Source organism: Phallusia mammillata, chromosome 4, assembly GCF_965637545.1.
Source record: "Phallusia mammillata chromosome 4, kaPhaMamm4.hap1.1, whole genome shotgun sequence".
NCBI lineage: Eukaryota > Metazoa > Chordata > Ascidiacea > Phlebobranchia > Ascidiidae > Phallusia > Phallusia mammillata.
The window spans coordinates 26,737,807-26,752,590 of record NC_137255.1 but is presented as its reverse complement, the minus strand read 5'-3'; the positions used below and the strand labels follow the sequence as shown (position 1 = coordinate 26,752,590).

Here is a 14,784-nt window from a genome sequence, read left to right as displayed (position 1 = left end):
TCGTTTTATAAGTGCATCCGTGTTTTTTTAACTTAGTTTCTTGTCGTTGATTTCGTCCGTTGCCTTGCATACCAGTTTTGCTTTTAGACCAGGTTTACGCCGTTAGGCATATTTTGCAGATGTATATAAAATAATGAATACCCTAACAATAACCACACTCAACATTGTGGTTTTCTGTACGTCAGGTGTGTTATTAATAAATGTGTTTGTTATAAAGCAAAGCTTGTCGCGGTTCTTGCAGCTTTTTTGCCATCTGGGCACTTACACCAAAATGCCTTTTTCCCACAGACGTGTTCCAGGCACCTTTCGAAATCGTTGTTACGTTTACCTACTTGTGTGCAGTTGTTTTTATGTTGGCTGTAGGTTTGGACGTTTATGTTAGACACTCAACACAGGTTGTAAGAAACTGTTTTCTGTTTTGGGGAGCAGCACATTTTTCACAAGTTTGCTATCATTGCTTTTGGTTTTATTTTATCTGAGATGTTACTAGTTCACATATTTTAATATTTATCAACTACATCATGCTTTTTAGACTTATATAATAAATTATTGTAAAGTTTACCATTATTCAGAGTTTAGACTTTTGTGTACATTGCGTTATTGTGATTTCTTAACAACATTTACCAAGTTGCCTTCGAACCAGTTATGATTTGTGATTTACCTTTAAGCCCAAATGCAGTGAAAATGTTAGCAATAAGGTATGTTCTCTCTAGATTTACTACCGATGGTAAAGTAGATCCTTTTTTCCTGATGAGCCATTTAACATTGCGTAAGTTGTCAACAATGTCAATGTGAGGGTTTTCACGTCGAACTTGGTTAGGATTCAAAATCAGTTGATTATTTGTGAATGCCTGCTGGGTCATGTTTTGAAACTAGTTTCTTTCAAAGCTTTTTCTTCATATGAATTGATTTTCATCTGCCATCCCGATAACTGTGTGAAAGGTGTTTTATTTCGTCTATTTTTTGAAAAAAAATCGAGTGGTTTTGACTCAAAAAAAAATATTAGTTCTTGTCACATCGTGCAGTTCACTTAAGCTGTTTGATTGTCATTCGAAACAATAACTCAAAAAAAAACGCGTAACTGAGTTCTTAACGATGTCCTGCTAAAAGCTTACTTGACTGTGTGATTTATTGTTAATTTAAAAGACTACAAAAAGGTTTTTTTCGGTTAAATTTGCTTCAACCTTTTAAAATGAGACAGACCTTACAGAAAATATTACGAAAGAGCTTGTAATCAGGATCCAACGTGCTAAAAGTAATAACTATTACTTATGTGACACTAGTTTGTCAGTTACCTCTGACATTTGTACTTTTGTTACATTTTGTGGTTTGAACATTTTTCGCTGGCGGCGCAGAGATTTTGTGGTTTGAACATTTTTCGCTGGCGGATGATAAAGTCGTGAAGTTGGTGAAGCATTTAGTAAGCATTGCTTGTGTTACCATAATTTTTGCGTCGTTGTGTTATCACCTTGTTTCACGTTAGCCACCACCTGTGTCTTGTATTGTCTTTAGTTCACTAAGTTTGATTATCAAGAGTTGTTTTCTGTGTATAGCCTACGCTTATTTTCCTAAAACGTAGTTACCTTAATTTCACGATGTGTTTTTCATGTTTTTCACTTTAATTCCGCTTCACATCTTTTTGTACGTTCACGTTTACCATTTAACTGTTCGTTTTGCTTTCCAGTGCATTGTTTATCATTATACGGGAATTTAACCCACGGCACACATGGTGTTCACTGCACCTGATTTAACTCCTCCCCTGTCGTTGCTTTTCGCAGCATTCCGGATACAATCCCAGGTGTACATTCTAAAGTAAGCCGCTAGGGCGATCATAATTGACTGGGGCGTTTCGACCACGTGACTTGTTGTTTTCCTTGTTTCTTTTTCTAGTTTCGTCGCTATCCCCTTTTCGTGTGTTTTCCAGTCCTTTTGCGGGCCACGTGTTGTTACAAGGAGTTCTTCCACGGCTGTCGTACTGTTCAGTTGTGTTGATTTTTGTGCAGCGCAGTGACTTTGCCAATATTGCAGAGATTGTTTTGTATAGTGTTTTAAATAAAGATAGCAGTGCTCGAACGCGTCTAAACTAGGTTTTTACGTGGCTAGCCGTTAGTGCAGTGTTCGAAGGCTTTTGGCAACCATTAAATTGGGCGCCATAAGTTAATATGGCAATAACTCATTGTTAAAGTCCAGACACCCCAGCAAAAGTGAATGAATGGAATCGAAGCAAGTGGGCGTTTTATTTATGGCGTTTTGTTTACTTGCACCCGCCTTACAATCATTTGCATCTTCCATATATTTAATGGAAGGTAAAGAGAAAAACAAAAGCGGTTTGTTTGTCACGTAGCACTGAGCTAACTATAATTTTGTTGGGTCTCATTGTATTCGTGATTAAGGTATGCGTCAGATTTTTACATCAAGTTTATTCCCCTTTTTCAGTTCTGAACTTGGGTAAAGAGAAGAAATTACAACAAAACAACAACGGATAGTTAAAGCATGCTCAAATATAATCATCCAGAATAAATGGTTCGGTCTTTTCAAACAAACTTGGATTGTCCCAAATTTTTAACTCCAGTAGATAGACCAATAATGTTTGTTGTTGTTTGCGGTATGTCTTTGTATTATGTAACAGTGGCAATTATGTCATGTTGTTTAAATGGAATTGTGATTCTTGTATCTTAGTAAGAATATTAATTGCTTTTTCAGTTGCTGGTTAACGCGGTGGAAGGTTGGTAAAATCTCGCTCGGCAGCAAACTACATTTAGGTAATATTATACACAAACCCACATTCACGTTGGCCGAAAAACAATTCAGGCGACGGACAAGCAGATTTCTATTTTGTGCAAGCAGATTGTTATCGTCAAAAAATGGTCACAAACAAATTTCAAGTGCATTTTTGGACGTAAAATTCTTGCTTAAGCAAAATAAGTCACGGCTGTCCATTTTTGTTAATCACGTATTTCTATCGCTTGGTGTCGGTAGGGAGTCAAAAATGTGAAGTGGTGCCAGTAATGGCCTGGTTACGATATTACAAAGCGATTACGGATATAGTTTGTCACAAAATTTTTTGGGCACCCGACTTGTTCACACTTCCATGTGCTTGTTTTTTTGTCTTTTGTTCCGTTAAACAAATATTATTCCATTCGGTTTTGTGGTTTGAAATATATTTTTAAGATGCTTACATTTAACGTGTGTTTTAAATGGTAAAAATTGTAACAGTTTAATTAGCAATTTTAATAATTAAGCCAAAATGACTGGAAGTTTTTTTTAATTTTGTTTCCAAAGGCAAAATCACGATGAGTCTAAAATATAGGCGCTACTTGACGCGCTTGAGTGCGTTTTCACATCCGCGTACGTCGTGATGCGTAACGACGCCGCCGCTGAGCTTATCACGAAGCGTGACCTCATTTGCATTCAAGTTTTACCGCTTGATGGAACTAAAGCGCAGTCTTCTTAACCGTTTTTTCATGTTAAAAGTTTGGCAGATTTTAAAGATAGGGTTTATGAGTTTTTTTAAAGACAGTTTCATCGACAACAATTCTACATGTTTGAAACATTTTTGCTTCTATTCTCCCCTAAAGCATGTGGGATTAACTTTTTGTTTGGGAACCATTGCAATGCGGCTACGAAATCGAAATAGCGAGTAATAGGCTTTTCGTCAAACATTTTATGAGTTCAAAAAGTTTATTTTGCTATTTAAACTGAAGACTGTTTAGCAAAAGTGGTCAACATAAGCAAGCATAAAAATCACAATGTTTTTGCAGACCCAAACAAGTTTTTTAAACATGTTTTCCTTAAATAGATTGTTGTCGTTGGGTTTCGTCTACTGCCTTGCATTTTCCTGCAGACCAGATTGCAAGCTTCGTTATAAATATGATGATATTCCCCAACCATAAAACACTCAAAAATTCGGTTTTCTGTGTGCCCAATTAGTTATTGATAGTTAAATGTGTTTGCTCTCTTGCTTCAAAACTTGCCGCGTTTCTTGCAGTCATCTTTTGCCAGCGATTACCAACCTGCCGCTCGGGCACTTACTGCCAAATGCCTTTTTCCCTATAGATGTTTTGTTGCAGGCACTTTTTGAAATAGTAGGCTATAGTTACGTTTATGTATTTGTGTGCAGTTGTGGTTTTTGTGATGGCTGTAGTTTAATTTTATGTCAGATTCTTAGCACAGGTTGTGAGGAATTTAGTTCAGCTTTATTTTTTGATTTGTAAATATTTCAGTAGAATTGAAATTATTTGAAACGTTTGTGGCATAGTTGTTTCCTTACAAGGAAATCTGTCGCAATATGATTGTTTGATTTACTACTGTTATTTCTGTCAAAAATATTGGGACCAACGATTTATTATTGTTGCAAACAAGTGAAAATTCAAACGTTTAGAAATATTTCTTTACATCGCGGTAAATTCTAAATGAATTTGACAATTACTTTTTTATAAGGTACTTCCGATGACATACTATAACTACATCATGCTTAGTTTATCATTTTAATTTCTACTTAATCTGATCTTTTATTGTTTCTTTCAGTAATTTACCTAAGTTGCCACGGTAGCTCAACAGAACGCCATTTTTTTAATTGAAATCAGCCAAATCGTTGGCGCCTGCCGCCTAGATGATCGTTTCATCGTACGTTTGTTAGGTGCTTGTGTTGGTGCACTATTTGTGCTAGCTTGGTTGAGTAGTAATTACTGCAGTTGAATGTTTCTACATTTTATGTATACGATGAAATAGTCAGCAACAAGGTACGCGTTTTTTAGATAGACTACCGATGCTGCGTATAATATAAGATGCTTTAGTGCTTTAAGTCATTATCAATGTTCTTGCGGCAGTTTGTTTGCAAAGTTAAATTGGTAAGAATTTTTAAAACCAATTTGATTGTTTGGTAAGGATAATATAGACGCCTAAACTTGCTTGCGCGTGTTTTGAATCTAGTTTTTACTTCATACTTTGCTTTCCAAAATATAAGATTATATGTCCGTTCCATAACGAGAGCTGTGTATATGCTGGTTTATTCTATGCTGTTCTAGATTTTATTATGTCAAAACTATTTGGTTCGTGTTTAGCTTTTATTTGCAATACGAGTCGTAATTAAAGAAGTGCGTCATTTACGATGACAAGGTAAGTCATTGCTATATAACAGTGTTTTATTATTTTTGCGGATGGTCTTTTTGCAACCACTTGGTTACCAGTTACTTTTTTGTTTGTCAACATAGCCGTCAATGGGATAAAAATGTATTTGATCTGTCGTGTTTTATGCGCAATGCAATTTTTATGCTGCAGTAGCACTGGGAAATAATACTGTTTGAAACAGTGGTTCTTAACCGGTGGGAAATTTCCCACTAGTGTGAAATTTGAATGTTTTCAGGGGGAAAATATGTAAGTCGGGTAACCAAACTCGGGTCCGACGGTCGAATCCGGCTTTTAATTAACCGTTGAAAGTTATTTTGCAAAAAATTTTCCGCAACAACATGTAAGATTAATTTCACCAAGGCTTACAAGACACATAGAAATCTAAAGGCCGGGTTTGTTACATCACAGACAAGACTTAGTATTAATGACTTTGCTATTTTGCTAATAAAAGCCTTTCCTTGGTTGATTGTGATGCAATAAATGACCAATACAAGCAGAAGAGACTACTTAATATTCCAAAATGTTTAATCTCTCACAGAAGCACTGTTTAAACTAAATAAGATTGCAGTATACCTTAAAGGTCAAGACCAAATCGCTTTACGAGATTATTTCATTTAAAATTGTTTTTTTTTTGTTAACGTGGGGCACAAAACATCATTATTAAAATAACAAATGGGAAATTCGAGGTGGTTAACTTTTAGTGGGAAACCACACCAAAAAGGTTAAGAACTACTGGTTTAAAACGTCCCTTCAGCATATTTTTGTGCAAAGTACATGGGATTGAGGTCTAACGGTTTGGTCACAATTGTGCGATATTTTATGACCAGATGACGCAGCAGATCTAGTGTTTGTTGCTGTTATTGTTATCTAGTGTTTTTTGTTGCTATTGCTATTGTTAAGGCAACGAATGTTCAAAGGATAGTTGATGGAGCCATATTTGCCTACACTTATGACTAATTATTGCGTTTTTGTTATTGTTGATTTGATATGTTCACATGGGTAATTATTTCATTATTTTGTTTCATACGCTATGACACATCTCAACGATATTGGAATGCATTGCCCGAACACTTTTTTCATTGTTATTGTTTTGGAGCATGTTTCTTGCAACTTGTGGTAACTATGAACAATCGTTGCTCCATTCCTTCCAATAACTTAATTGCATGACGATTTATAAAAAATACATAACTTTGTGCCGGGGCAAATTGGATTAAAATTGAATAACGATGATTTTTTTCAAATCCCAAAGTCCGTACGTAAGTTACCGTATTTGCGTTTTCTGGCGCAAGGAAGGAAGGTGTCGGGTCGACATAATGAGGTGTCGAGTTGCCTTAATAAGCCTTAACTTCCTTCTCTTGCGGTTGGAACGCACGCTGTATGGTTTGCGCTAGCTGTTGTTAACGTTGGCGGCATACGAAACAAAATTTCTCCAACATACCACCTATTGCCTACCCTACATATTGTTTTGCGCGTTCCTTACAATTTCTCGTCCCTGGACCTCAATAATAATCCACGTATTAACGTAAAACTTTCTTACGACGCGCAGGATGTGACCGAATACGAACGTCAAAACAAAGTGACATTCGAAAAACTATTAAACTTTGATGTCCTTCGTCGTCGATAAATGTTCGATAATTTCCGATTCTACATTCTTTCTTTTGGTTACAAACCAAACAAAATAGCCATGCCGCAAAAAAGTATGTTCTGACGAAGTTTCGTATTGGATCCAGGAAAGTTTGAGTTTCAAAGAAATTTGAAGCTTATTTTACCCATGGTTTGAATGCACGAAAGCAGGAAGTAACGCTCATCAGTCATTTCGCCAACTCAACCTTACTTCAATAGAATCGATAAAATGCGATATCATGCAGAACGCAGGGAAACTCCGCTGATTATTGATGAAGTTGCTGAAACCTTTGTTCCCACTTCCTTATGGAAAGTTTGGGACCTTCTAATACAAAGATTGCTTAACTATATAAAGATGAGAAATAAATGACGCATTTTCTGAAAGTAAACTTAGACACATACTAACTTTCATTTTCTCGTGGTGTTAAATTGCAATCTCTTCACAACTGTACAGCTCAAAGGCACACCACTGATTAAGTTTGCGCAATGTACATAAAAAGCGATCTCGCAATGTTTGCAGTAGAGATGTGCCGAATGTTCGGTTGGCGAATTTAATCGAAGATTTGGTTCCGTTCAAATAATTTGTTGGTTAAACCACGGTGGAGGCAACCTTAAACCCCATACAACTGCCTGGCAGAAAAACAACTACAACTTAAAAGATTTTATGTCAAACGCGTAGCTTACAACTTCGCATGAAGTCAAAAATGATTCGTTTAAATCGGCCGAAACCAAATTAAGCAGATTCCGTGCTTTTCTTGATTACATTGACTGATTGCGCGCAGCATGCCATTGTATAGGCCAGTGGTTCTCAACCTTTCATGCAACATGGCTCCCTAAAAGTAACTTTCGGGTCTCGTGGCCCCATAAGTAACCCTGTAAGGCCTGTGGCCCCCTACCAAAAAGGTTTGTAGCAAACTCAACTAAACTGTAAAGTCCATGATCTATCTGGACAATTTTTTTGCTAAAAATAAATCTCAAAATGGACAAATAGTGTGGACAATATTCGATTAAATATGGAAATTAAATCATTTGCAACACATACTTAATTCTGAGCAGTATTAAAAAAAATGGCTCACTGATTTTTGGTGGGTGATTATAGTGAGCCTACTCCTGTGGTCCCCCAGAATACAGCTCGTGGTATAGGATAATGGCAATCATAAATACGAAAGTTCACCGGTCAAGGGGTCACTACAATGGTTCAATAAAAACACTTTATTTGTCAACTTTTCGTTTCAAAAGAATCGATCTAAATTACAGTAAATGTGTTAGACGTACAAAATTTTGCGCTACCTACAATCTGAAAATTTTATGGGAAGGTCTGCTGCGTGCTCCAAAAACCCCAACCCAGGTCTTGTCTGCCGAGGCAGAAGGACTGAACCTTTTTGACAATTAACTTGAAGATTTTGTAGCGGTTTAAGTTTTGCAAAAAAGTTGAGATTTGACATAGATATTTATAGCAAGAAAAAAATTAAGCCACAACAAGAGAAATGCCAAAAATGCAGTTTAAATCGTACAATAATAATCGAAATAATCGCTCTGTTTTAATTATCTTTGAAATACTAAATTTCTTTGACATTAACGTTGATAAATGACCATGAAAGTCATGTGGCAGTCGAGCACATATTTCTGTACAACTTGTTACGGTTGACATCAACTGTATAATGTTAGCTATGGTAAAACTGCAAAACTTAGGGTGAAGAAACCGCGCGACAGGAATAGCGATAACAAATGTTGTTAAAAATGTCATTGCTCGTTTTTTATTGTTGGTCATGTTGTTTGCGATTTTTACAAAAATACGAGGAAAATATTGGTTATTGTTAAGTTCTGTAACCTTTTCAGGGAGATGCAATGCAACAATACGCGTTACGAACTAGTGTGTAGTTTTGAGAGTTTAGTTTTAATTTCTAAGCGGATTTGTTGCTGTCCATCAAACAGACCAAGTGTCTCAAAACTCGTTTGAAAATAACATCATCACTCGATTTTTAACGCAGCAATACAGCATAATTGTTGTGTTTGTCATGCAGGGAATAGGCAACTGTTTTTATTATTTTCAAAAATGGACGAAGATGCGTCAAATACGCCTGAATCTGAAAATGCTGAACCCCTGTCCCCAAGCTTGGGTGAAGTTCTACCCCAGTCCAGCCCATTCGAACAATCAAGGGAAGTTGTACCCCAAACACGCTCCAGTCAAATTTGTCCAATCGGTCAAGAAAACAAAGTTATAAATATTGTAAGAAATAAAAACAAAAACAAAAGTGTTTGTTTATTTTAATTACTTGCGTGAATTTGCAGGATAAAGCAGAAGCGCCCCAGTTTGGAGACACAAACATCCACACAACTGGACCAGTGTACAACGCACCAGTGGAACTTCATCAACACAATTATTATACCCTTGTTCAGCAACAACAAACCGCTCAGCATAGCCATGAACAACCCCACACTTCAACAAAACCACCTGCACCAGTTGCTTTGGAGGAAGAAACCTCGCCAAAATTTGCTGAAAATCCGTCCGAATCACATCAACCGTGTACAAGCCGCAACCAGTCGACTTCATTACTCGAAACGGCACCAGAAAACTTCTGTGCTACTGCAACACAACCAGGGACACCGGGAAGCCAATCTACATTAGCCCAGTCTTCAGCAAATCAACATGAACAAACAACACAAGTCACAGAAAATGAAATATGTATGAACAGTTTGTTTGTTCATTTAAAATACAAATCAACTTAAACTTACCACTCAATAACACTGCGTAGTGTATACTGGCGTGATGCGATTTGTGTTTCACATAGTTTTTCTTGTTTAGGTGAACAACTGAAGTCTCGACTAAAGAGAGAAGTCAAAGTCACTGCCAGTGAAGAATCGTCACTAGCTGAGTTTTTAGACAGAGCAATAGACACCGTCCCAGTTGCCATGATCAACAAACCACAACAAATTGACGACGAGTTTCTAGCAGAAGGACATCACAACCGCAGAGACGAACTTTACAAAAGACCAGAAAGTCACATTACCGGTGAAGAAATGTTCCCTAGTGCAAAACAAACTGCACAACAAGAAGCTCAGAAAAAATTCAAAGCTCATGAAATAGAAGCAAAACAAAACTACATCGAAAAACATGGAAATGTAGTCGCTGTGGTTGGACAAGCTGGAATAGGAAAAACCACCTCAGCCAAAAGTGGGCCCTCCGAGCGGTAGATGGACTACTGTGTGGACGATTAACGTTTGTATTTTACATAGTGATCAGGCTGCTTAATTTTACGGCAGAGATGACACTCCTCCAGTTTCTCATTTCCACCATGTTATCGGATTGGGTTTGCACACCTGAGGAGGCAACCATGATACTCGCTGCCATTTGTAGTGACCCTCATGTATTAATAATTTGTGATGGCTTAGATGAGGCAGCATGTAAGTCATTTTCCAGTTTGGTTTCAAAACCAACGCTACATGGAAAAAATACTGCAGAAAGTTACTTGAAGCATTTAGCGGGAGGAAACTTGCTTCCTAGAGCTCGAAAGATTTTTACATCACGACCAGCTCAACTATACAAGCTCCATCCATCATATCGACCCAAATTTATAGTCCAGATACATGGGTTAACTCCAACATCACTGAATGAACTCGGACGTCAGATATGTGGGAACAAATATCATATCATACATCAAAAACTTGTTCAAAACCCTAATGTATTTGCTTACTGTTATGTTCCTGTCAATTTCATATTGACACTTAATTACTTGGTGAATTACGAAGGAGATATTCAGTTTGTTTCGCTTACCCAAATTCTTGCTTATACTTGTAGCCAATACTTAACAACAGATCATCTTAAGGGCCAAGAATTCGAATTAGACAAACTGGCTAAAATGGCTTGGAATGCATTTCGAAAGGGTAAGATTATGTTTGATGCCGAGGACTTTGAAAGAGCTGGAATAAAACCTTCCGCAGCCGACGCCTTCCTCACCACATCAATAACAAAGCAAGTAAATCTCAAGTTGACGATATTAGATGGACACAAAGTCAGATACTTTTCTCACCTCACCTGGCAAGAGTTTTTTTCCGCCTTCTACCTGATGATGATCATGCCCATTGACGAGTTTGTGGATGTTTACATGCAATTGTTTGATGATAGATTGGAAGTTGTTTCCAAATTTGCCTTCGGGATTTGCAATCCTTCGGTTGTTAATGGACTCAAAGCCCTAATTCCAACCAGATTCAGTCAGAATTGGTCACTTAAAAAGTTTTTGATGGCCGAACTTACTACGTCGAACAGAAATCTTTGCCTAAATGACATCAAGCGAGTTTGCAGCTGGGCTCATGAGTCCAATGATGCAGAAATTGCTTTCTCCGTTGCTTCCCTACTTCCTGATGAGCTACACAGCAGCGATACATTTTTTCTACCCGATGACTTCGACAACCTTTTTTTCGTGCTTCAACACAGAGTCAACCCGGTATTACTTCTTATGAGGAGAATATAAAATTTAACAACATGATTTTCTTCAAACAAAATGAATGTAACGTAAAAAGTACTGATTATGAACACTAAATTAATGATTAGAACACAATTTACGGTTGCTGCTAATAAGGCAATATCTTTATTTGTTCGTTTTGTTGTGACCGTAAAAAGGATGTGTGACGTCAAAGGGTACCGTGATACAATTTTTTGAAACATTGGAAAGCTTTTTTTTCCTGGCAGCTTGCGCTACTTTTTTGAAAATGTCAACAACCGCCATTGTGAGTAAATGGCATTTTAAAGCATCTTAGGCGGTACTGTTGGTTTTATCCAGTATATTAAAACCTGCCACCGTCACCAAATAACAGTGTTGGCATTTTACAATGCGAAACTAATTACTACTTTGTCATGTGGAGAATATAATTCTCATGCTTTATTTTAAGAAGTTGGTAAGGTTATGTCGTGTGTAACGCATGACATTATAGGCTGCTTTTGCTGGCATCAAAAGGCAAATAAATTGCGGATAGTAATAAAATAATTCTGCTCCCAAGTTTTGCGATGTTTTTCAATTTAACAACTCAAGTTGTCGACCTGTACTACATAAAGGATGCACATGCAAGTTTTGACTTGTGGTATAGGTTTAAAAAAGAGAATTTTAGCTATGGCTTATTATACATGTTACAAATTAATGCGGCTACACTCTAATGCGGCTCAGTTTTTGTCATTACAACATATTTACAATATTCAGTTGCGACAAATATGCATATCACAAATGTCGAAAATGAAGCTTGCAATGCGATTACAAATGTGATTTCCAGTAATACAGCTACAGCCACTTCTATACGATCAAACAGTGATTCTTAAACAGTGTGTCGTGGCACACTGGTGCGCCGCGAGATATTTCCAAATGTGTTGCCAAAAATTAGCTCTTCTAAAGTGCAAACATTGTGGTGTTCAGCGTGCATTGCACTAGTCGCATTTAGTGTTATTTATCCTCATGAAGACGACCTGTATAGGACGTCGAAACGTCGGAATACAATTACATTTGCCAAAAAAAGCTCTACAAACTATGACTGGCAGCAATAGCTTGTTATTGTGGTGTTATATAAGACTTATAACGAAAAACGTGCGTCCATTACAACGTTTAAAAGCTTATTCTTTTTTAGTTGTCATTAAAACCAACTTCAACCACAATAGAGTCGCAAATTAACATGTGCTTGTTGTTAATTCAACATCAGCTGCAGATACTCGACCTCTCCGACAACAAAATCGGTGATCTGGGTGCAATTTCGTTGGCTCGTTGTCTTCACAAAATCGAAAAGCTGGTGCTTTGTGGATGTGACATCGGAAGTGAAGGAATCAGACAACTCTGTTGTGCTGTACTGCAACTGAAAACACCTGTAGGTAATTTAGGCTTTCGTATGTAGGCGAACAGTGTTTTATGTTTCTCTCTGGGTTGCCATTTGTTTGTCTTAGAATTGCTGACAACCATTTTTGAAATGTTTCACTACTCCGGTATTGTTTGTTAAGATAATATGAAATAGAAGCAAAACAAAACTACATCGAAAAACATGGAAATGTAGTCGCTGTGGTTGGACAAGCTGGAATAGGAAAAACCACCTCAGCCAAAAGTGGGCCCTCCGAGCGGTAGATGGACTACTGTGTGGACGATTAACGTTTGTATTTTACATAGTGATCAGGCTGCTTAATTTTACGGCAGAGATGACACTCCTCCAGTTTCTCATTTCCACCATGTTATCGGATTGGGTTTGCACACCTGAGGAGGCAACCATGATACTCGCTGCCATTTGTAGTGACCCTCATGTATTAATAATTTGTGATGGCTTAGATGAGGCAGCATGTAAGTCATTTTCCAGTTTGGTTTCAAAACCAACGCTACATGGAAAAAATACTGCAGAAAGTTACTTGAAGCATTTAGCGGGAGGAAACTTGCTTCCTAGAGCTCGAAAGATTTTTACATCACGACCAGCTCAACTATACAAGCTCCATCCATCATATCGACCCAAATTTATAGTCCAGATACATGGGTTAACTCCAACATCACTGAATGAACTCGGACGTCAGATATGTGGGAACAAATATCATATCATACATCAAAAACTTGTTCAAAACCCTAATGTATTTGCTTACTGTTATGTTCCTGTCAATTTCATATTGACACTTAATTACTTGGTGAATTACGAAGGAGATATTCAGTTTGTTTCGCTTACCCAAATTCTTGCTTATACTTGTAGCCAATACTTAACAACAGATCATCTTAAGGGCCAAGAATTCGAATTAGACAAACTGGCTAAAATGGCTTGGAATGCATTTCGAAAGGGTAAGATTATGTTTGATGCCGAGGACTTTGAAAGAGCTGGAATAAAACCTTCCGCAGCCGACGCCTTCCTCACCACATCAATAACAAAGCAAGTAAATCTCAAGTTGACGATATTAGATGGACACAAAGTCAGATACTTTTCTCACCTCACCTGGCAAGAGTTTTTTTCCGCCTTCTACCTGATGATGATCATGCCCATTGACGAGTTTGTGGATGTTTACATGCAATTGTTTGATGATAGATTGGAAGTTGTTTCCAAATTTGCCTTCGGGATTTGCAATCCTTCGGTTGTTAATGGACTCAAAGCCCTAATTCCAACCAGATTCAGTCAGAATTGGTCACTTAAAAAGTTTTTGATGGCCGAACTTACTACGTCGAACAGAAATCTTTGCCTAAATGACATCAAGCGAGTTTGCAGCTGGGCTCATGAGTCCAATGATGCAGAAATTGCTTTCTCCGTTGCTTCCCTACTTCCTGATGAGCTACACAGCAGCGATACATTTTTTCTACCCGATGACTTCGACAACCTTTTTTTCGTGCTTCAACACAGAGTCAACCCGGTATTACTTCTTATGAGGAGAATATAAAATTTAACAACATGATTTTCTTCAAACAAAATGAATGTAACGTAAAAAGTACTGATTATGAACACTAAATTAATGATTAGAACACAATTTACGGTTGCTGCTAATAAGGCAATATCTTTATTTGTTCGTTTTGTTGTGACCGTAAAAAGGATGTGTGACGTCAAAGGGTACCGTGATACAATTTTTTGAAACATTGGAAAGCTTTTTTTTCCTGGCAGCTTGCGCTACTTTTTTGAAAATGTCAACAACCGCCATTGTGAGTAAATGGCATTTTAAAGCATCTTAGGCGGTACTGTTGGTTTTATCCAGTATATTAAAACCTGCCACCGTCACCAAATAACAGTGTTGGCATTTTACAATGCGAAACTAATTACTACTTTGTCATGTGGAGAATATAATTCTCATGCTTTATTTTAAGAAGTTGGTAAGGTTATGTCGTGTGTAACGCATGACATTATAGGCTGCTTTTGCTGGCATCAAAAGGCAAATAAATTGCGGATAGTAATAAAATAATTCTGCTCCCAAGTTTTGCGATGTTTTTCAATTTAACAACTCAAGTTGTCGACCTGTACTACATAAAGGATGCACATGCAAGTTTTGACTTGTGGTATAGGTTTAAAAAAGAGAATTTTAGCTATGGCTTATTATACATGTTA

The 14,784-nt window shown here is 37.3% G+C and overlaps 3 protein-coding genes across 3 annotated transcripts; all 3 read left to right on the top strand.

Annotated features, from left to right (window-relative positions):
- The first annotated feature begins 8,783 nt into the window (after positions 1–8,783).
- Positions 8,784–10,277, top strand: LOC145223244 (uncharacterized). The gene is made up of 3 exons (XM_080089634.1): positions 8,784–8,983; positions 9,046–9,439; positions 9,560–10,277. Exons 1-3 carry the CDS (start codon positions 8,810–8,812, stop codon positions 9,946–9,948), a joined length of 957 nt encoding a protein of 318 aa, XP_079945760.1. The 5' UTR covers positions 8,784–8,809; the 3' UTR covers positions 9,949–10,277.
- LOC145223706 (NACHT, LRR and PYD domains-containing protein 3-like) lies at positions 10,020–11,225 on the top strand. Its single transcript, XM_080090100.1, has one exon. It carries the CDS (start codon positions 10,020–10,022, stop codon positions 11,223–11,225), a length of 1,206 nt encoding a protein of 401 aa, XP_079946226.1.
- Positions 11,226–12,922: 1,697 nt separating this feature from the next.
- On the top strand, positions 12,923–14,128 carry LOC145223705 (NACHT, LRR and PYD domains-containing protein 3-like). Its single transcript, XM_080090099.1, has one exon. The coding sequence runs from the start codon at positions 12,923–12,925 to the stop codon at positions 14,126–14,128; it is 1,206 nt and encodes a 401-aa protein (XP_079946225.1).
- The last annotated feature ends 656 nt before the right edge of the window (positions 14,129–14,784 follow it).